Below are 22,368 nucleotides of genomic sequence, written 5' to 3' on the forward strand. Positions count from 1 at the left end.
AAAGCTACCCACAGAGATAAATTACCTCATCCTTTATCTTTACATGCAAATATTGCTGGGTTTCTGCAGTGAAATGTGATGTACAACCATGGAGCTGTTTGTCTTGTTTCTAATTGAACCTGTCACTTTAAAACAAAAACATTCTTTCTGAGACGCTTTCTCCCAGGACAATCAGTGACTGAATTGGTGACTTATTCCCACATCAGAGAACAGTTTTGTCTTTTTTTTTTTTTCCCTATTAGAGATATTAAGAGAAAAGCCATCATATGTAAATTGGATCAAATAAGAAATGCATGCAGACAGCAGGGGACCTGAAATCTCTCTGTTGAGAAGTCTGAGAGATATTTCCCATTTTAACTAGAGGAACACATTGTCAAGGCAAATGATAAGGAGGGAGATTTTTTAATAGCTGGTTTATATCCCATTTTATTCTGGGGGAAAACAGCTTCATCTGCATTCTTTATATCCATCCATACCATTAACATTTGGGTTGTCACCAGGGTGAGCTATTCAGAAGGAAGGTGAAGCTGGAGTCGTCCTCCTCCAGGGCATCTTCTGCTTCTCTGCTGAGTGACCATTTCTCACAGGTCACAAATTAGTACCCATGAAATAAACCCTTCCTCATCAAACCTCTGAAGCATGTCTCTAATATCTTTTGGTCCTATTTTAGCAGAGTTTTAAATCCATTGACTTCCTGGCTTCAGTATTTTTGGTGGGATTAAGGCTTGGAGCATAAAGGGGATGTTTGTGCTCCTTTGGTCAATGAATGGGAAGAAGAAAAGGGTCATTTAACTATTCCTCTTGTGTAACAATGTTGAGGTAAAAAAGAATCTGACACAACACGAACTGTGAATTGTTTCCATGGTAAACAAGAAGACCTTGAGTTTTGTTCATTATTTGCTGTACCTTAAAAGATTATAGATTGTATTTTAAAAGATTTTTCTCTATGAAAGGTTATTACTCTGGAAAATCCTGTAGAAAGTTCCATGGTGACATAGTGCCTGTCTTTGCAGATGTACTGCATGAACAGTTTTCTGTCATTTAAATTGTTTTTATTATTTATTTGTTTGTTTCTTCCTTTTGTAGGTTTATGTATCCATTGACTTGGGGAAAAAATGGATCCTTCTGCAGGAGCGAGTTTCGAAGGATCATATCTTTTGGTAAGCAGTCTGGTTTTTTCCAACTGAGAAATGAACAGTGAGGCTATTTTTGTTCTAATCAAGAAAGATGTTTCCAGAGGTACTGAAGGGGACAGGGGAGCCTCAGCACCTTTTGCAGATCAAGTATGTCAGCATTGCTGTGTCCACTCATGCCAGTGATCTCACCAGGTGTCAGCACAAACAAGGGTTATAGGTCTGGCCCTGTGGAGCCTGAGATTTAAAGGGCTGTAATGTCCAGTGGAATTGCTCTTTATTTTACTGGTGGAATTGATCTGTAGAAAGGAGAGCAGTTTTTTCTGCAGAGGAAAATCCATAACATTTTTTAAAAGAGAGGTCGAATCAGACCTATTAACTGGAGTCATGAATTACCCTGCACTGTTAAGGGAACTGGGGAGAAATATGACTGTATTGAACACACATTTGTCACGTGGCTTCATTTGTAGCTCAGATAGTTTGCAGTCTCTCAAAATGTTTTAAGAAGTGATTTGAGCAGACTGAAAAAGTGTTTGAAGAATAAGGCAATGCCTGCTCTTACAGAAATGAAATTAATTTGAAAAGTCTGTAGCCTCTTTTACACCAAAATGAACCTTTTGATAAGGTTTTAATTAATTCTGTATTTCAAAATGATCAGTTTGCACACTCAACGTTTATCTATTGAGAAAGCCAGAGAATTCCTCCTTTGATAGCACTTTACTTCAGTGTGTGAGTGTAGAATGTGCCTAACTATATCAACACCAGTAACAGGTATTTTTTATTACAGGGTTAGCCAAAATGTGCTAGACACTTCCATTCCCTGAATGACTTTGGATTTTAGTTCTAGAAGGGCTCTGAGCTGTGTCAGTTGCTTACAGTATAATTATCCTGATGTCTATGGAGCCATATCAGGCTTGCAGCAATAGTTTGTGGTTTGCAAGTAGTATTGCCAGAACTGAAATGGAGAGACCTAATCTTGGCTGCAAGATTTGTGCTGTTTGACATTCATGCTGTGCTTCTCCTTGTTCTCCAGGGAGCTACCCTTCTCTTGAGTTGATATAGACATTTGTCCTGGCCACACCTGGGGAAAGGCAAACCCAAATCCCAGCCTGGGGATTTTTGCCAAGGGCATGTAGTGATGGGAGGAGAGCTAATGGTTTTAAACTGGAAGGTGGTAGATGTGAATTAGATATAAGAAAGAAATTCTTCACTTCAAGGGTAGTGAGGCACTGAAAAAGGTTTTCCAGAGAAATTGTGGATATTCCCTCCATCGGAGCATTTCAAGACCTGGTTGGATGGGACTTTAAGCAACCTGGTCTAGTGGAAGCTGTCCCTGCCCATGGCATAGGGGTTGGAAGAAGATGAACTTTTAGGACCCTTCCAACCCAAACTGTTCTATGGTTCTGTGAAACACTTGAATCACCCTCACACTTTCTTACTTACTCCTGCAAAATGTGGCCTTACTGAAAACTTGCTTCTACACAGCAGCTGGAGCTTCATGGCTGATACACTTTACAGGTCCTGTAACTGCCATGTGGAAGGGTATAATCATGCAGAAGTGACACACTGGCTCAGAAATGTCATGGCTGCTTATAACCAATCTGCTTACCAAGATTATAGAGGTTGTTAATCAGGAGGGCTTGCAGCTCAAAAAACAGAAAAAAATCAAGTGGTTTGGGTCTGAAACCCGTTGAAGTCACTTAACAGGTAGAAGCCTCTCTCTTGCAGGCTTATTTAATGGTGGTTTTGTTATCTGACTGGGTATATTTAGCACCCTGAAATTATGAAAAACATAGCATACCACTGAAATGTGGCCACTTTGCTCAGATTCAGACAATCTGTCAATGTTTTTTGTATGTAAGAAGTAAATCCAGCAAGTGCCTGTTTAACGTTGAGTCCATATTTTGCTTTCAGAATCCTTATGTTTCCTTATATCATTCAGATACAATCAGGGAAGTGTCCTGGAGCTTTGATAGGAGTAACTCTCCTGTAGTACTTCAAAGTCATGGTTGCTCATAAATGTCACATTCCTCTCCAATAAGGATAATAAATTCTAAGAGTCTGTACTTTTATAACCATTAGATATGTTTTCCAGGTTTTTTGTTTTCCTCTTTTCTGTATCTAGACCACTCTGATGTCTCTGAAGAACTGTGTCAGCAATAGCAGGAATGTGGGAGCAGATGTTTAGTGCCTTATCAGCACCAGGTTGAGGGAGCTGGGGTTGTTTAGCCTGGAGAAGAAGAGGCTCAGGATAGACCTTATTGCTCTCTACCACTACATGAAAGGAGGTTGTAGCCAGGTGGGGGTTGTTCTCTTCTCCCAGGCAACCAGCAAAAGAACAAGAGGACACAGTCTCAAGCTACACCAGGAGAAGTTTAGGCTCAAGGTGAGGAGAAAGAATAATTGGCCATTGGAATGGGCTGCCCAGGATGGTGGTGGAGTCACTGTCCCTGGAGGTGTTGAAAAAAAGACTGGATATGGCACTTGGAGCCATGGTTTGGTTGTCAGGAGATGGTAGATATTAGGTGACAGGTTGGACTTGATGATCTTGAGGTCTTTTCCAACCTGCTTGATTCTGTTTCTGTGATTCTCTTAAACTTCCACAGCAATAAAGATGCATAATTATGTTTTACTCCTAATACCGCATGGGGCATTGCGTTGTATAAAGGATCTGGTACAGGTAGAGGGGTGCACATGATGACCTTCCAGTGGGAGTTTGTCTGTCATGATGAATTTTTCCACTGCCTTATGGCCTTCATCAGCTGAATTATCAGAGTGCTGCACAGGTAGAGGTGTTTTTGTAGTTTTCAACACAGGCAAGAGTATGGGCTTTGTCATCCCTTGATTGTTAGGACACTGAGTCCAGTATTGTTTGCTTGGCAATGTTAACTTCTGGTGTGTTAAAATGAAATGGCATTCATTCAAACATCTCGCTCCAGATGAGGATGCATCTTGCTGACACTGGCTGATTATGCCAAGAACATTTCACTGGGCAGTTCTTCAGCAGATGTTTCTTTTCTGATTGCAGTAGAGCTTTGCCACTGAAGCTCATAATATAGCCTGAGATTTGTATTTCATCCTGGTAACTACAAATATCATCCATCCTATTTTCCTGTGCTTTGTAGAAACATTTTTTTTCCTCTTGTGCCTGTAGCAGCAGCCAAATCTTGATAGATTTCCTGAAGAAGTGGGGGTTTCTGTTTTTAACTGAATGAAAATCTTAGTTGCAATTAATTTAATGGAATGACTTATGTATTTATATTAAGGGAAGGTCAGTAGGGACTGAATATCTTAAATTATCTACGCCCACATACTGTAGGTTTTAAGCAATATATGAATATCATCTTCTAGGCTTTGTTTGCTTTTCAAGTGCTCTGGACCATCCCTTAAGTATCTTTGCATATTTATTGTCTGGAATTTGGTCTTTCATGACAGTGGAGCTAATGGAAAGATTATTGGTATCAGTGGAAAGTGTGTACTACCATCCAGCTTTTAGGAGCACGGAAGATTTTCTTCCCATCTGTGATGTAGTATGGCATTTTCTTACCCCTTCCCAGCTGTTTGCCCAATTTGTTTCATTCTTCTTTCAGGAAGCAAAGTCAACTAATCTTTCATAACAGTTGGCCTTCTTGTGGCATCTGAGGAGGCAAAACAGGCTTCCTAGTGTGGTGATTGGTGCCCAAGCCTGTCAGTGTCTATGAGGAACTTGGGCAGTGCCCTTAATAATGTGCTTTAACTTTTGGTCAGCTCTGTAGTTAGACCTGATGAAGTTCCTTCCAACTGAAAACACTCTGCTCTAAAAACAAAAGGAGCTGTGAGGCTGCAGCTAAGTGTAAAGATCATTGCCAAACAGAGGTGTTCTAGAAAGTGATTTAATTTTCTTTGCTTGTTTTCTCATTCAAGTTGAAGTGAACAAAACATAAAGCAAAATACAGACACAAAACTGTTCAGAAAATATGGCAATACTGAAAATTAATGCTCTGACATTTTTTGTTTAAAAGCCTTTTTTTTTTTCTTTTTAATTTTTCAAAGCAAAATCATGAAATATGTGTTTGGAATCAGCTTAATAAAATGAAATGCTGGGTCATACTGCAACTCAAAACAAAGCATTTCATTTTTCTATCAACATTAGAAAAGAAATCTGTTAATCTGTTCTTTCTGTGTAAATGCTACCTAGGAAGGTTCAGATACATTTTAATATTTTTTTTTTTTTTTTACTGTGAAAAGTTTCCATTTTGAGCAAATTCTTGTGCTCTATAATTCAGGAACTTTGATTCCTATGTCCAGTTTTACTGCATGTAAACTGCAGCTGGCCACACGGTATTGCCCCAGTGTGATGGTTTGTGTTGCAGGGATCACAGAATCAAATAGGTTGGAAAAGACCTCAAGGATCATCAAAGTCCAACCTGTCACCCAAGAACTCATGACCACTAAACCATGGCACCAAGTGCCATGTCCAATCCCCTCTTGAACACCTCCAGGGATGGTGATTCCACCACCTCCCTGGGCAGCACATTCCAATGTCTAACAACTCTCTCCATGAAGAACTTTCTCCTCACCTCCAGCCTAAACTTCCCCTGGCTCAGCTTGAGGCTGTGTCCTCTTGATGTTACAGCACCCAGCCTTTGCCAAGAACTTTTTGCAGCTCCCAGTGTATTTGTAGGAGGGAATGCAGAGATCTGACCCATCCCAGCCAAACATCAGGCACTCACACCCCACAGGGCATGTCACTGGGTTTGTATATCAAGCCTGTTTTAAAACAAAGAATGGTTTATTATGTGGCAATCCTTGAGCAGAAGACAGAGGAGTTCAGTCTGGGATTCTTTGGGCTCTGCTGCTATTCTTCTCAATCCCCAGGGCTTATGCATCACTGCAGTTCCTTTTGATTTCTCAAAATAGAGCTTAGTAATATGTAAGAAGAATAGCTTGTGAGTCAGCTGTCTGCACCAGCACAAATATACCCCAGGACAGTAAGTCATGAATCAGTAATTACCAGAGAATTAGTCCCAGCACATTTCCTTTATGACTCTGTCTAGAGCCTTAGAAATGCTTCATCCCTGACTCACTCACATCTGTGGATCCTGTGCTGTAGGTGTTTGTTACTCTTATTTCTCGATGTAGGTTCTCCATTTTCATCGAGGTGAGAACATAAAAATAAAAAATGAGGAGTTTATTTGGGTAGAGCAGTTGTTCACTGGGGACCAAAGCTCTGCTCTCATCATGAAATCCCATCCAAGTAATCAATCACAGCGTGCCCATTACTGTCAAATTTGCCTGGCTAGTCAAGTGTCAGGTGAAGGAGGGGATTTCAGCCACATTATGCCCTGAGGGGAGGAAAATGCAAAGAGGATTTCATTGAGCCTTTAACTTTGAATGTTCTATGAAAGGCTCTTGTGTGGGAAGCCAAGGATCTGTGTGGGCAGGCATTCTTGTGTTGGACTTCATCACTCAGCTTGGTGTTTGTTCCTGTTCCTGCCTGTGTGGTGATGGGGATGAGTGGCTTTGGTTCATGGGGCAAGGACTGCTAAAAGCTTTGTGTGAGAAGAGACAGGAACTGCCCCCATGTTGGGCAGAGCCAGTTTCAGCCTGCTCCAAGACACAGCCTTGGACACTGGTGACCAAGGTGGCACTTCTGTGATAACATATTTAAGAAAGGGTAAAAGAGCTGCACAGTGGCATGGAGTGAGAAACAGCCCTGCAGACACCAAGGTCAGGGAATACAGAGGAGGAAGAGATGCTCAAGGCTCATGGTTAAGACCATGGTGAGGTCTCCTGCAGCCCCTGGAGGTCCCTGGTGGAGCAGATATCAACATGCAACCAGTGGCAGACCCCACACTGGAGCAGATGGATGTGCCCTGAAGAAAGCTGTGACCCTGTTGGAAAGCCTATGCAAGAGCAAGCTCCTGGCAGGACCCGGGACCTTGTGAAGAGGAGCCCATGCTGCAGCAGGTGTTCTGGAAGGACCTGGGAGCTTGTGAAGAGGAGCCCATGCTGCAGCAGGTGTTCTGGCAGGACCTGGGAGCTTGTGAAGAGGAGCCCATGCTGCAGCAGGTGTTCTGGCAGGACTTGGAGCCTTGTGAAGAGGAGCCCATGCTGCAGCAGGTGTTCTGGCAGGACCTGGGAGCTTGTGAAGAGGAGCCCATGCTGCAGCAGGTGTTCTGGCAGGACTTGGAGCCTTGTGAAGAGGAGCCCATGCTGCAGCAGGTGTTCTGGCAGGACTTGGAGCCTTGTGAAGAGGACCCACGCTGCAGCAGGTGTTCTGGCAGGACCTGGGACCTTGTGAAGAGGACCCATGCTGCAGCAGGTCCAGCAGAACCTGTGGCAGCAGTTCATGAACTGCAGCTCATGGAAGGACCCCACTGGAGAAGTTAATGAAGGACTATCTCCCATGGGTAGGACCACACTGTGGAGCAGGGGAGGAGCATTAGGGGGGCGGAGCAGCAGAGGCCATGTGTGATGAATTGACCACAACTCTGTCATTCCCTGCTCCCTGTGCCACTCAGGAATGAGGTAGAGAAAATCAGGAGTGAAGCTGAGCCTGGGTAGAAGGGAGAAGTGGGGGAAGGGTGTTTTTTTGTTTTTTTTTTTTTAGTTTGGTTTTCATTTCTTATCTATCCTCCTCTGTTATTAATTGGCAATAAATTAAATTAATCTTCCCCAAGACAAGTCCATTTCACCTCTGGTGGCAATTGGTGAGCAATCTCCCTGTTCTGCTCTCAACCTGTGAGGTTTTAATCTTATTTTCTTCCCCTGTCTTGTCCAGTTAAGGAGGAGAAGTGATAAAGCAGCTTGCTGGGCACATGGTGGTCAGACAAGGTCAACCCACAGCAATGACAAACCACTCCAGCATTGCTGTTTGGATAAAGGTGGCAGGAAAAATCTTCTTGTTAGAAAGCATTTAGGCATAGGGAGCGAATAAGTAGCAGCACACAGTGGCTGTGTGGGGCATTGACCAGCCATTGAAGGTACCTTTCAAAGCAGATGTGAAGGCAGCAAGGCCTGAAGCACAAGTCAGTCATAGGATCACAGAAGTGTTTTGGCTGGAAAACACCCTCTAAGATCACTGAGTCCAACCAAGTCCTAATCAGATTCTTTCTGACTTGTCTGAATCAAATCCTAGTTTTGTGTCCCTGAGTGACCAGGTTGCCAACAGTCAATGTCACTTTAAGCTACTCAGCAAAACCATTTGCATACTTCTGCTTTCTAAGCAAGGCAGTGCCCTTAAGCCAGTTGCTAGAAATCAGCCAGCAAAAAGTGGGAACTTGTTCCCTTCTTGGATAAACTTCACATTCAGAAAGCAGGTTAAGAAGTCTTGCAAATTTTCAGATGGCATTTGGTTGGAGGCTCCTGCACAGCATCACCAAGAAGGTTTGTTTTGGTTTGCTTTCTTTTGTTCAGGTGTCCTGTTTGAAGGTGCCTTATTTAACAGGCACCTAAGTGAACTGCATCAAGTATTTAACAGTGAAGGGATCCATTGCAGAGAGAGAAGTTTTATGTCCATAGCAGTATTTGCAGGCAACTGCTACCTTACAAAGTGAGCCTGGACTACTGGAAATAGAGAAAAGTTTCCTGCCTGGACTACTGGAAACAAAGAAAAGTTTCCTGCTTGAAGTAAAATATGAATCACAATTATCATAGTGGAACTGATGCTCATGATTCACATTTTGAGATGTGTAGGGTTACAGTGGTAGGTTTTGTTCATGTGTATTACATAAATATCAAATTTCAGGTGAGTCTTGGAGTCTTTGGAATACTGCATACCTCTAGAGCAAGAAAATACTGGGGCAGTTTGTGAAGAAGAAAGGTAGCTGGAAAAAAGAAATATATTACTAAAAGAATGCAAGAGGTCTTGGAATTGGAATTCTTAAGAGAAGATTCTGAATTCTTAGCATTCTAGCATGGTTATTTGAAAGTATAAAATGCCTAATGCTTGTGTCATGGAGAATACATTTCTACACAGACAGTGGCAGAGGCAGAGGGTTTGGTAGTCCTCTCCATTGCACCCTTTCCATGCTGATGTTGTGCAGTTAAGGTCAGGGGAATTACCTGGAGGAGCACTAATGCAGAGATACGAAGAATTAGGTCATACAACAGCTGATTTTTCAGGACAGGTTCCCTAAAGTACAAACAAACCCCCAAACATATGCATAAGAAAGGACTTTAGTGTCCCTCAGGAGATCAAGTTTAGGCTTGAATGGAAACAGAGATGCTCTGATGTCTCTCTGCTTCTCATTGTGTTTTATTAGACTCAGCTTTATGATGTAAACAAGATTAGATATGCACAAAAGCTGCACCAGGCTGAAGCAGTCTCTCCTCTGCACCACCAAAAGAGGATCTCTTATTGCTTCTCTTCCACAGGATTGGTGCTCAACTGCTGGCATGGTCTAGTGCTTTCATAAACTAATCCCTCCAAAAAATTCTAAACTGATTCCGCAGGACTCCTTTCCCAAAGAGGCTCAACATGGTGTCAGACAAGCACAAGGGAGGTAATGGGGGCTTGTGCTTACAGGAAGGGGAAGAAACACAGTGAGGCTGCCTGTATTGGCACCACCCTATGGTCAAGTTGGGCTATTTTAATTCTGAAGTGGTGTAACCATGCTGCTATGTGATCTGAAATTCTGGCATGTTGCATTTGCTTTATCCAGCATGGTGTGCTTGGTCAAGCTTCACAGGATATTAGGGATTGGAAGGGACCTCTAGAGAACTTTGAGTCCAACTTCTTCTAGAGGAAGGCTTGTCTGATCTAAAGTTAAAGTTAGTCTGACTTTCATTGGAAATTTTAATGGTTGAATGTAAAATGCTGAAACAACCTACCTCAGAAGACTTCTGAATTCAGGAGTGAGCCCTGCTTTACCCAAGTAAAACAAATGAGAGAAGAAAGGATCCCAGATTGCTGAGATGTGAACAGTGTCATTGCACAATACTGTGAGAGGAAAAGTGAGGGGATTCTAACCAAAGCAAACCCCCTGCGGTAATTAGGTCCTGAGAAAGAGCTTCTTCTATTAGTTTCTGTTTCAGCTGCATGAGGTCCAGCACACAAAAGAACCCCAAACATTCAGCCAACATAATTTTCTTCCCTCAAAATCCTGACTGCAGAGTTGATAGCAGGTTTGATTTGATGTAGTGAACGTCTAGAAAAATAGATACAGCACACACAGCAAAAAACTTCACAGATCTGTTCCCTGTGCTCATGTATATTCCTACCAGATCTCAGTGAATGTAACATCTTCTCTGACAGTCTGGTGCCCCCTAAATGCTAGCATGGTTTGTATTTCAGAGACCAGTTTCTTAGTAAATGCAAGGGGTTTCCACACAGTTACACTGAAAAATTCCCGCTACAGGTTTCCTTCACATCTCATGGCTTGGTTGGGGATTCAATCCCCACCCTCTCTCCCCTTCCTTCTTTGGCCTGGTCATTTATCTTATTAGGGAAAACCAGCATGTGTGAGTTGCTCTGGTTGTGAAAATCATCTCATCTCTTCCCCTGCCTGTGTTCCCAAGGAGCCACCAATTACCAAGTCAAAGTTTTAACTGCTTCTCATAAATCAATGCTATTAAAACCATTGAGCAATGAGGTAATTTCAATCCAAAGCACAGATTTATTGCCTTTGATTATTAATAATTATAGCAAAATGATCTTTTTTCTCTTACACATTCTAATGGGGGTTTTAGCTATCTGCATGCAGCTGCAGTTGATCACTCAGTGTATCTCCTTTGTGTGTTTTCAGCTCACATCTGCTGCCCTGATGGACTATTACTGTGCTGTCCTGGGTTAACCCCAGCTGGCATCTAAACCCCAAGCAGCCACTTGCTCACTCCCCCCTTGCTGGGATGGGGGAGAACAGCAGGAGAGTGAAAGTGAGAAAGCTTGTGGGCTGGGATGAAGGCAGTGCAATAGGTAAAGCAAAAGCCATGCACCAAGCAAAGCAAGGAGCTCGTTCACCACTTCCCATCAGCAGGCAGCTGTGCAGACATCTCCAGGAGAGCCAAGCTCCATCACATAGCATGGTTACTTGGGAAGATAAAACGCAGCACTCTACCCCTTCCCTGCCTTCTTCCCTAACCTTTCCATACTGATCTGACTTATATGGTGTGGAGGAGCCCTCTGGTCAGTTCAGGTCATCTGCTCAGCTGTGTGACTCTCTTGTGCAGCCCCAGACTACTCACTGGTGGGATGGTGTGAGAAGCAGGAAAGACTTTGCATGTGAGCACTGCTCAGGAGCAGCTCAGTCATCCCTGTATGCTCAGCACTGCTTTCAGCACAAATACAAAACGCAACCCTGGACTACTATGAAGAAAATTTCTCAATCCCAAAACAGCACCAGTGAGGAGCCTGGGGAAGAGGAACGTGGCTGTGGGAGTGGGGCTGAATTCTGTTTCACTTAGTGACAGCACAGCTGCCAGCTCCAGATGTTCTCTGCAGAATCCTTCAGGCTAATGAAGGAAGGACCAGAAGAAAGCACAGCTGGGGCTGCTGTTCCTAGGTTGAGTTGGAAGTCCTGAGAGTATAAGCCTCGATTTTTGGCTGAGCATGTTTGTCATGGGAGGTATGAAGAGACAATCAGCCTGTATTCCCACTGCACTTTCCCAAAGCTGCACTGCACCTTCATCCATTCTCACTGAATTTCCTTCTCAGGATATTCTTCTCACAATTTTTCTTCACTTTCTTCCCTTGTCAGAGTGGACTCTGCTCTTGCCTTGAACATGCCAACCAAAGATCTATCGATTCGTTATGGAAGCTGCGTGTCAAGTTTAAGATATTTCTCATATGAATGGAATTTTAGTCTATTTTGGCACTAAATCTATCTTGAAGTCTCAAATGTCAAACATAATTGTAAAAAGATGGTCTGGTGCTTGCCAGTGCATGGGAGTGTGTGCATATCTGTGCCTGTATCTATCCATATATGTATATATCAATTAATGGTTGTGAAGGTTTTTTTCTAATTTCTTACCTATTTATGTTCTTTTCTCCAACTGATCCTATTTCCATATTTTAATAGAAGTTATTCTAAAGAAATGTAAGAAAAAAATGTAGTATTAAGTACAGAGGAAGCAGTTTCCATGTAGAAGATAGAAGCAGGGCATCATAAATGGGGCTTATTTTAATTTCCCAGCTAGAATCTTAAAGCTGGGTAGTATGAAATCCTCTCTTTTCTCCCATCATTTGTGTTCTGTGGCTGGTTCTGCATAACTCAATTACATTTTGTTCTCAGGGCTGTTGCTGGAGTTGATGGAGACCCTGATTTAGTTCATATGGAAATCCAGGACCCCAGTGGAGGTATGCAAATGAAACAGCTATCAACTGATAACCAAGTGTGTGGTCATTTCTTTTTGTTTTAGAGGGGACCTTTTGGACTGGTTTTAGAACTAGTCAGAGGAGAAATTGTGCAAGTGAGGTTCTTCCTCTGTGTGTAGTCAGCAAAGCTGTCCTGTTATGTACAACTCCAGTGTAATTTAAACTTGACTTGTTCTCTGCTCTGAGGTGGATTGACGTCAAGGTGCCATGCTCTGTGGAAAATGTGCGTTGAAAGTGCAATTTATTCTGGCGCTTAAACATGGAGCGTTGTTTTCTGATTTGCAAATCAAACAGGCAGTGCAGTGTCAGTGCTGGGTAAGTGTCTGTTCAAGTGAATCGCTGCCTGTGCCAGTCCTACTGCACTAAGCACCATCTCCCAGAACTGGAACAGATATTTGTGTTCTCTGTACTGGTATGGCCGTTCCTAATCTAAAGTCATCAAGTGTGGAATGCATTTCCTATCACACTGCAGAAATACTGGAGGGTGTGAGGGGTGCATTCTGTGCTCTTTCACGCTGTCTGGAGTGTGGGGAGAATCAGTGACCTGGACACAGCATTGTGTGTAGAACATTTTTCCTGCTGTGCTTGGGGAAGTTGCTCCAGTACTTTGTGCTCAGAAGCCTGTGGCAAAGGGTGAGCTTTTCAAGGGCTTGACCTAGGAGAAGGTCTTTGGGCCACAGGCAGTGTAAGATGTGATTATTGGCTCTGCTCTCTCTGTCAAGAGCAGACTGCATCAAAGATGCAGTGATGCTGTCCTAACAGCCCAGGCAGAGAGGATACTCCTTGTCTGTTGCTAACTGGAGAGGAAGAGAGAGGCCACAGCCTCTACTGATATAAATCCAGGCTGTTTCAGCAAGATATTAACTCTGAATATAGAAGTCCTGCCCCAACAGAGCAGTTCCGGCAGTGTGTTAATAGTGTGTCTTAGCTTCCCTACAGAGCTTTGAAAATAGCCTTTAACATTCTGCACACTCTCTATTAAATGGAACCTGATTCTCCTCTCTCACATCACAATTTTATACTGGAGCTGATCTATTGATTTCAGTTGTGTTGTGTCAGGCTGCTATTTCTCCAAGTGAATAATTTGTCTCTGTGCATAGGTTAAGTGAGAAAAGAGGCTCCTTCTATTATCCCCACCCATGAATGTCTCATTCATCTAACCCCTAATCTCTCTGGACCAGCAAAATTTGGATAATAACAGGCTACCTCCTGGGAATGATCTGAACTGTAAGCAGTTAATATATTCTCAGCACACTGGAGACTGAAAAACTCTCATCTAAGGGTTTGGTATAATAATTTTACAGCTAAGTCACCTGGCAAAGGCAGCCTTTTCCCTACATGAATAACATTTTATACTGCTGGCTTCTTTTTCCCCTGATAGCCCTTGTCACCTGCTTCTGCCTCTCTTCCCTCAGGTTATCGCTACATCACTTGCCAGATCCAGAACTGCTCTGAGAAGACCATGACAGTCCAGTTTGCTGGGGACACTGACCGGGATTCCCTGACTGTGCAGGATGACTACATATTTCTGCAGGTACTACCATGTTCTGGAGACACAGCCCCACTTCAGACCCCAAAAATATAACGTTTCAAACAGTGCAGCAGCACTGATTTAGGAGCATGGAGGAACCTGCTCCAGAGTATGAATGATGATTTATGATTATTCTACATAAAGCAAAGCATTCCTTGATCAGTCAAAACAAATTAGTCTTTGTTTGTGCACCCAGATGCCCATTTCTATGATTTTAATTTATCACTGACTTAGCTGTAAGTCTAGGAACATTTTCAAGTGGATTTTATGGTTCAGAGTTATTTTTTATAAATACTTGTGTCAGACAAAATGCAAACTTTTTGTTCTTATGCTTACAATACTTTCTGGATCCTTTCCAATACCTCAATAGCACAGAAAGGTTCCTTTCAGAGCATCCAGGGAAAGCTATTGATAGTGTAGTGGCTCAGCTTCTTCACAGGATTCTTCCCTGAAGAGGTTTATCCAGGAAAAGACTTAGATGGCTGTGCCTGATAGGTGAGATGGCCATAGCTGGGGGGGCTTGGAGCAACTCAGAACAGAATCACAGAATCATTTAGGTTGAAAAAGTCACTTAAGATCATCAAGTCCAACTGTAAACCTGATACAGCCAGGTCAACCACTAAACCACTTCTCTGAATGCCTACCACTTGTGATGGTCCAAAACTGCAAGACCTGCATGGAGAAACCTGGTTATGGCACCAGTATAGCTTAGGCACATTTGAAAATGTTGTCCTGTGTGCTTGGAACTGGTGTGACTTGAATCTGTCAGAGCTGCAGACTTCTCCAAGAACAGTTATGTCTACTATTTGCCATCCATTGATATGATTTACTTGAGCAAGGCTTATTTATTTACTGGCTTCTGCAGCAAAGCAATATCATGCAATGGATTGGTCTCCCCATCACTGCCTCAGTGTACATCACATTGGCTTCTTTGCAGCTTCCCCTGCTTGTGCCTGTTTCTTCCAAAAGGATCTGTAAATTAATAGAGACACACAAGATCTTTCCTTCTCTTGTTTCAAGGCTTAGAACAAGTAGTGCCACAAAGCAAGAGCAAATGGATCTGGGAGGGAATTTTTGAATTAAAGTAGGCTCAGAGCTATCACTCATGACACTCTTTTGCTCAAAGGTGTCATTATTTGTGGCTCCCTCCAGGCACACTCTAAAATCCATTTCACAGTGTGAAGATGGTGAGAAGTGCTTCTCACCATGTCAACTTCCAGACTGCTGTGCTCAGCAAAACACTGGCTGCTTCCTCTTCAAGCATTTTGTTTTGCTGGACCACTTGTATAATTTTATCTTGAGCTGTTGTTGTTCTGTCTCATGCCAGGCACAGGCAGGCACAAACTGGAAGTGCAACCTGGAAATGCACACAAATAATAATAGCCAGCTGCTGCTAGCCAAATGGTGCCATTGGTAACACAGTCTCTGTAGATCTGAGACACATCACAGTATGTCAGAGGTTGGAAGGGACCTCAAGAGATCATCAGGTCCAACCCCCCTGCCAGAGCAGGATCACTTAGGATAGTCTGTACAGGAATGCATCCAGGTGGGTTTTGAAAGTCCAGAGAAGGAGACTCCACAATCCCCCTGGAGGGAGCCTGTTCCAGTGCTCACTATAAAGAAGTTTCTCCTCATGTTGAGGTGAAATCTTCTGTGTTCTAGTTTGAACCCATTGTTCCTTGTCTTATCACTGTGGATCACTGAAAAGAGCCTGGCCCCCTCCACTTGACACCCACCCCTCAGATATTGATAGACATTGATCAGATCCCCTCTCAGTTTTCTCTTCTCCAGACTAAACAGCCCCAGGGCTCTCAGTCTCTCTTCATAGGGGAGATGCTCAAGTCCCCTAATCATCCTTGTGGCTCTCCATTGAATTCTATCCAGCAGTTCTCTGTCTCTCTGGAACTGGGGGGGGAGCCCAGAACTGTGCCAGTAGATGATATGTGGATGTATTCCACACCAAGGGGAAACATCTCTAGTCATTTCCTTTCAGACCTGCCTGCAGTAAATCACAGTATGAGCACTCCTTGCTCAATTGCCATGTCTATATTGATGGAGGAGAGAAGATACCTGAGGTCCTGTAGTCACATCTGAACTTCAGCCACCCCTGGGTGTGGTGCAGGATGCCACTTACCTGTGCCAGTGAAACCACACAGTGGCTGCATGTCTGAGGAACAGCAGGCTTCCAAAAGCACACAAATTCTTTCATCACTAGGTGAAAATATTGCTCTGTGTGTCAGCATATGGCTGTGTGAGTTAGAATCAGAGCAGAGACTCTTCCTAATGCCGCAGTGATATCTGTCAGGAAGAAGAGGGGACAGAATCATCTGTGCAAAGAGAGGAAAGTTTGAGACTTGCTGCCCCAGCATTGCACACAACCCCTGAGCTGTGTGGCTGTGAATGGGAGCAGTGCAGGGCTGCACTGCCAGTCCTGGCCCAAATCTCAGCCTTTTGTCATCTTGAGAAAGATCTCAAACCCATTGCTGTAGTAGATCTGTAGCTACAAACATCATCAACTTTCTAATGCTCTTTTCTTATTTGCTTTGCACTGACAGTCAGACAGTTTTGAAGGTGATTGTAGTAGTAGGAGGATTGAAGTTGCAACACTGTGTTTAAGCACAGACCAGCCTTTAATGTTAGTGAAGTGTGACAAGACTAGCTTGCTTCATCTCTGATTCTCTGCTGCCTTGCATCATCTTCAGGTGTTTAAAAGGAGTGACATAAAAAAATGCATAATTAACCAGAAGGCTGTGAAAAGATGGCTAAGAACTGCTATTTAACACTAATTAAATCAGTGCTGAGGTTTTTGGTTTAATCCATCATTTAAAAACCCAGATTCTTAAAGGGCATCACATTCTTTCTATCACTAAAAACAAAACAAAACAAAAAAACCAGGAAACTGATTTAAAGAAAGATTGAACATTTTTACAACATGAAATTATTTGATATCTTTGAAGTAGTTAGGCAGGTGGACCTGCTGCCGTGCATCAACTCTATTTTGACCAAGCCAAGTTTGCATGCTTCAGGATAAGCTGTCAGACAAATTAGGTTCCCTTTTGAAACACAAAAGTTGAGGAGAAGAGCTGTGAGATTGGGGTAGAATTGTAAAGGAATTCCTTCAGTCAAAGAAAATAGAAGTCTCCTTGTGCTTCTGTTCCAAAATCTGATTTGTCATGGACAGCCAGAGAAAAGCTTTGGGCGTTTAATTTTGGTTTGGTTTTTGTTTTTTTTTTCTCCTCATTTTTGACCACTCCATTCCTGCAAAGCAGCTACTCTTTATCAACTTAGAGAAATGACTGAGTAGCAACTACTTAGCTGATCATCTGTGTGGGGGGGAAAAAGTGCAATATTATTTACCAAAGGCTAAAACAACAATTTACCTACTACATTGCATTTCTGATTGAAAAAAAAATGTAGGGAGGCTGCTAGCTTGAGTATTTTCATTGATATTTATTTAAAATCTTCTGGTTTGTATTTTGGAACAATATTTGTGTTGGGGTTTTATGAATGAGGTAGAAGATCAGTGCTACTGCAAAGAGGAGAAAGGGGCTAATGGGTGCTAGGCACACAGAGATGTTCTGTCAGTGCCTGTTTCTGTTTCTTTCTTCAGTGAAAATCTTCATAAGCCCCCAAGTATTTTACATAAAACCTGAATCTCTCCTTATTTTCACATGTGCTAGCAGCTGAAATGTGTCTCTTACCCCTCTAAGTGTAGAATTGTGTCTTCAGGACGCATTGCAGACTTTCAAACTGACCAACCAATAGGTGCAGAATTGCATCATCATCATCACAGAATGTTATGGGCTGGAAGGGACCTCAACAGATCATCCAGTCCAACCCTCCTGCCAGAGCAGGATCACCTAGAGCAGATCACAATGGAATGCATCCATGTGGGTTTTGAATATCTCCAGAGAGGGAGACTCCGCAAGCCCCCTAGGCAGCCTGTTCCAGTGTTCTGTCACCCTCACAGTGAAAAAGTTTTTCCTCATGTAGTCTTCCTCTTCCATGTGGCACATCAACATCTTGCACTGGGAAATGTTTTACCCAGTATAGAAAAGATGAGTCAAATATAGTGGATGCTTTACACATGTTAGTGTGATTTATTCAGCCTTTCGTGCTCTGCTTTGAATTATGCTGTTGGATTCCCACCTGCCCTTCAGGTGTTCATGGGAAATGTGCCTCCTCCCTGCCTCTTGCCTGGAGGCTGTGCTGCTGGGACTTCAACTCCCAGTTCAAGAGAGACAGAGAACTGCTGTGAGAGAATCCAACAGAGAGCCACGAGGTTGATTAGGGGACTTGAGCATCTCCCCTGTGAAGAGAGACTGAGAGCCATGGGGCTGTTTAGTCTGGAGAAGACTGAGAGGGGATCTGATTGATACATATAAATATTTGAGGGGTGGGTGTCAAGGGGAGGGGGCCAGGCTCTTTTCAGTGGTTCAGAGTGATAAGACAAGGAACAATGGGTTCAAACTAGAACATAGAAGTTTTCACCTCAACACGAGGAGCAACTTCTTTACAGTGAGGGTGACAGAGCCCTGGAACAGGCTGCCCAGGGGGGTTGTGGAGTCTCCTTCTCTGGAGACTTTCCAAACCCACCTGGATGCATTCCTGTGTGGACTACACTTAAGTGATGCTGCTCTGGCAGGGGGTTTGGACCTGATGATCTCTTGAGGTCCCTTCCAGCCTCTGATGTACTGTGATACTGTGAAAGGGCAAAGATCTAGCAGGCCAATGGGTACAGAGAGAAAAAACTAGGGACAGTCAGATGCTGAAATCTCAAGTATCACCGAAGACAGCTGAAATGGCAACAGATGGAAAGAAATCACTTTTTCCTTGCTAGAGAGGAAGAGAGCAAAAGAGTTTTGAATCTACTTGGAGTCTGCTTTTTTAAAAACTTCTGATTTATCCTTCTAGGAGTACAGTGTGCAAATTAATTGCATGCAGTAAAAGCAATAGCTGTGTTAAAAAGAGGCAACAAAAATAGTATCTTCCATCTCAGACTTCAGATTTCACACAAACTACCACTGGGTTCTGTTTTTCCTTTGTATAGACAACCTCAGCAAATCGGACCAAGTATTACGTGTCCTACCGGCGCAATGCCTTCGTACAGATGAAGCTGCCAAAATATGCACTGCCAAAAGTAAGTACTCAGCTTTTTCTCCCTGTTTACACATATTTGTCGTATTCTCTTTCTATTTAAACTAGTTTTCCTCTTTTCTTTTTCAAACCACGTTATTCTGAGATCACAGTAAGGATCTCCTGGTAAGGATTTCCGGTCCCAGTTGTGGTGTTTTCTTGTGCTACTGGTTTTATTCTAGGAATATAGCAGCTCATAAACCAGAGAGGGTAGGAACGTGCAACAGCTTGTCATCAGTCACTGCAACAGGTTTTGAGCTCTGCTTCCATCAAGCAGTGCAATGATATTGTGTAATTGTTCTTCAGTTTAATTCCACATGATGCTTTCTGGTAGAAGCATGAATAATAATCTGAGAGAATTTTACCAGTTGATGGTGCTCGGTTCCATTAAAGAATGCAGGGGGGTTGGAAGTGGATGATCTTCAAGGTCCTTTCCACCTAAACCATGATATGAATCTGTTTCTTGAGTTCAAATCCAGCTGACTGATGAGGGTCAATCAGTGGAGGTAGTCAGAAGTCAGGAGCTCTATGAGGCTATTGTCTTGTAGGCATCAATGTTTGCAATAGGCAGGCTTGCATCAGCTGTGAAGAGCAGCAAATGCTATAGGAGGGCTGGAGACAACAGCACAAAGTGGGTGACCTAGATCTCTGTCCCTTGAGTGTTCCTTGGCAGCAAAATCAGGCAAAGAAGTCCTCCACAGTCCTTTATTTCTTCCACAGTTCACAATGACCCCTCTTGTGTTTGTGGGACTGTGCTATAACCAAGGTCAGTGTAGTGATCTCAGTGAAAACAAAAAATAGAAAAAAAAAAAAAAAGATTGAAAAACTGTGTTTCCAAAGGACAGACCAAGAATCCACTGCATTGGCAGAAAATACGGAGTCTTAGAAGTGCTTTAGTGGAGAGAGACCAACTGGGTCAGCTGGGAGCTGAATCCAAATTAGAAACTGAACTCAACTTCTTACTGGTGCTGATAATTATGTGTTTGAAGAAGTGCCAAGGAAAGTGACAGATGTTCCAGGGTTTGAAGCTTTCCAATCATAACCCAGTGCCTTTCTGGGAGGTTGGCTCTAACCATGCAGAAGTTCTTTGCTCCTCATGCACCCTACAAAATATTGGGAAATGATTGTTGGAAATTCTCTGGTTGAGAAGATAGCAGAGAGCAAACTAAAGGATCTGATCATCACTTTCAGCTTTAAAGCCATGAATCGGCACAGGGCGCTTAGCTTTCCGGGTGCAGGCTCCTCATGAGCACATCTCTGGCACATTCAGAAAGTGTCACTCAAAACTCCCCAGCATTTCTGTCAGATGTAGTCAGGATTGTTTGGAACAGAGCTTCATGCTGAACTCCTTGTCTTGGAAAAATATGGGGTTTGTTTATTTGTCTTCTTTTTTCTTTCCATTTTTTTTCCCCCTAGCTAAGCAGATTAACTCCAGGCTTGACTGAATAAATAAATTGGAAGTTAATGGTTTCATTTTGGATAGAGTCAGTAGCTAGCTAGGAACAGGGTGACTGTGTTGTTTTGAAAGGGATGGGTTTGTGTTCTTCCTAGTTCAGCAGTACCTGATGAGTGGAACAAAACAAACTGTATGTCTTTAGCATTTTGATGATGCCTCCAAGAAAAGTTTCTTTGGTATCTGCACATAGCAGAGCTGAAAATTGCACCGAGAGGGCCTGGAAGCCAGACATCCATTAGAACAGTGGTAAAGGTCAGAGATTTTAACCTCCTCTGCAGAAGGTACCCTTTCAAAAAAAATTAAAATATTTGGTACCGTCACACAAGAGCAGAAATTTTAGTTGATGAAGTAAACAAGAACACAGCTCTGAAATTTTTCACCACGCTCTACGTCGGTGAGAAGCATCAGAGTGCAGTGGAAATGTACCTTCCAATCCAGTCTGAGCAGAAAGGAAAAGATTCCTGTGAGCAAACTGCTGATGAAGTTTATGCAGAGAAGCAGGATATCAGCACAGACACTGGCACATTAGGAGCGCATCAAGGGACTGTGCAGTGGCTGCTTTTGTGGTGGTGGGAGATAAACAGAATGAAAGAATTTACAAAGAATTGCTTTATTTTTTTTTTTTCTGTCAGGTTGATTTAAAATAACAGCTTTTGAAAGAACTGAGTTTCAGGGTGTTTTAAGTATTAGATTCTGCCTGAGCAGGAGATGGAGCAGGTCTGAAATATATTGTATGCTGTATTTCATTTTTCTCAAAAGGATTGAATGAGGCTTTAAAAAAAAAAATTCTCTTTCCAGTAATCTCTGTAAGGTGCTTCATGTCACTGGCCAGACTTCTTGGGCAGTGGCTGTGTACAGGGAAGGAAAACTGTAGCCAAGTCAGAAGATACTGCAGGCTGGGCAGGGATGTATCTGACAACGTTAGGAGGGCTGTGCTGGAACACCAGGCTGTAGCCTGAGGGAATAGTGCTGGGCTCTTCAGATACTGTTGTTTTTTGTTTTTTTTTTGCTGCACAGATGGGTTTCAAAGTTATTTTACATATGGAGATAAATGAGTATTGTTAGACTGAATAATTAGAATCATTATTAATTATTATTAATAATTATTGATGTCTCATTTTCCTTTCAGTATGAAGAGGTTGAAAATTGGGGGGGGCAGGAAACCAAACCAAAACAACAAAAAACAGTTGTTTCCTGTAGCTTGGATTTGCATTTGTGCTTCTGTTTGTCCAAATGGACTGTAAAAGACAAGCAAAGGGAAGGATGAATGTTTGTCTCTGGATGTATCTCAAGGCTTCCTTGTGAATCCAGGGCTGCTAAAAGTAGCTTCCAGACAAGCTTCCAGCTCCACAGCACCACTCAGATCACCTTTATGTGATGTATCATAGCTCCATGCATGGAGAGAGAGCAGAGCTGTTGGGGCCACCTAATGAACAGAATTTCAAATGTCTTTTTTCTGAGTTCTTGCAGCTTTTTTCTGTGCTGTTGAGAGATTTTTGTTGGTTTTTTTTAGCAGTGTCTGACACTGACACTCCACTGAAGCACATAGATGTCTGCTGCATTTGACAGCATTTGGCTGCTGCCTGCCTGAATGGTAGCAAATTTTGATGAGGCCATATTAAAGGCTGCTTGTCTGCTCCCCAAAACAGAAGAGGAATTGAAAAATGAATGGGTATTAGATTCCATCTTACCAGGATTGCTTGTTCTCTGCTGCTAGAACTGGATGAGAGGTTAATAACTGTAGGAAGGGAACACCAAAATCAATCCAAGAGCAGCAGGATTGCATTTATGTGTCAAGATGGCTGGCTAGGCACAC

The 22,368-nt window shown here is 42.8% G+C and overlaps 1 protein-coding gene across 1 annotated transcript in view; it reads left to right on the plus strand.

Annotated features, from left to right (window-relative positions):
- Positions 1-22,368, plus strand: part of SORCS2 (sortilin related VPS10 domain containing receptor 2) — a 535,405-nt gene that overhangs the window by 449,508 nt on the left and 63,529 nt on the right. The window contains exons 5-8 of the mRNA XM_054391420.1: positions 1,087-1,160; positions 12,347-12,411; positions 13,845-13,963; positions 19,011-19,100. Of these exons, the coding sequence (XP_054247395.1) occupies positions 1,087-1,160; positions 12,347-12,411; positions 13,845-13,963; positions 19,011-19,100 (348 nt within the window). The remainder of the gene's footprint in view (positions 1-1,086; positions 1,161-12,346; positions 12,412-13,844; positions 13,964-19,010; positions 19,101-22,368) is intronic.

The sequence above is a fragment of the Indicator indicator genome, chromosome 23 (genome assembly GCF_027791375.1).
Source record: "Indicator indicator isolate 239-I01 chromosome 23, UM_Iind_1.1, whole genome shotgun sequence".
Taxonomy (NCBI): Eukaryota; Metazoa; Chordata; class Aves; order Piciformes; family Indicatoridae; genus Indicator; species Indicator indicator.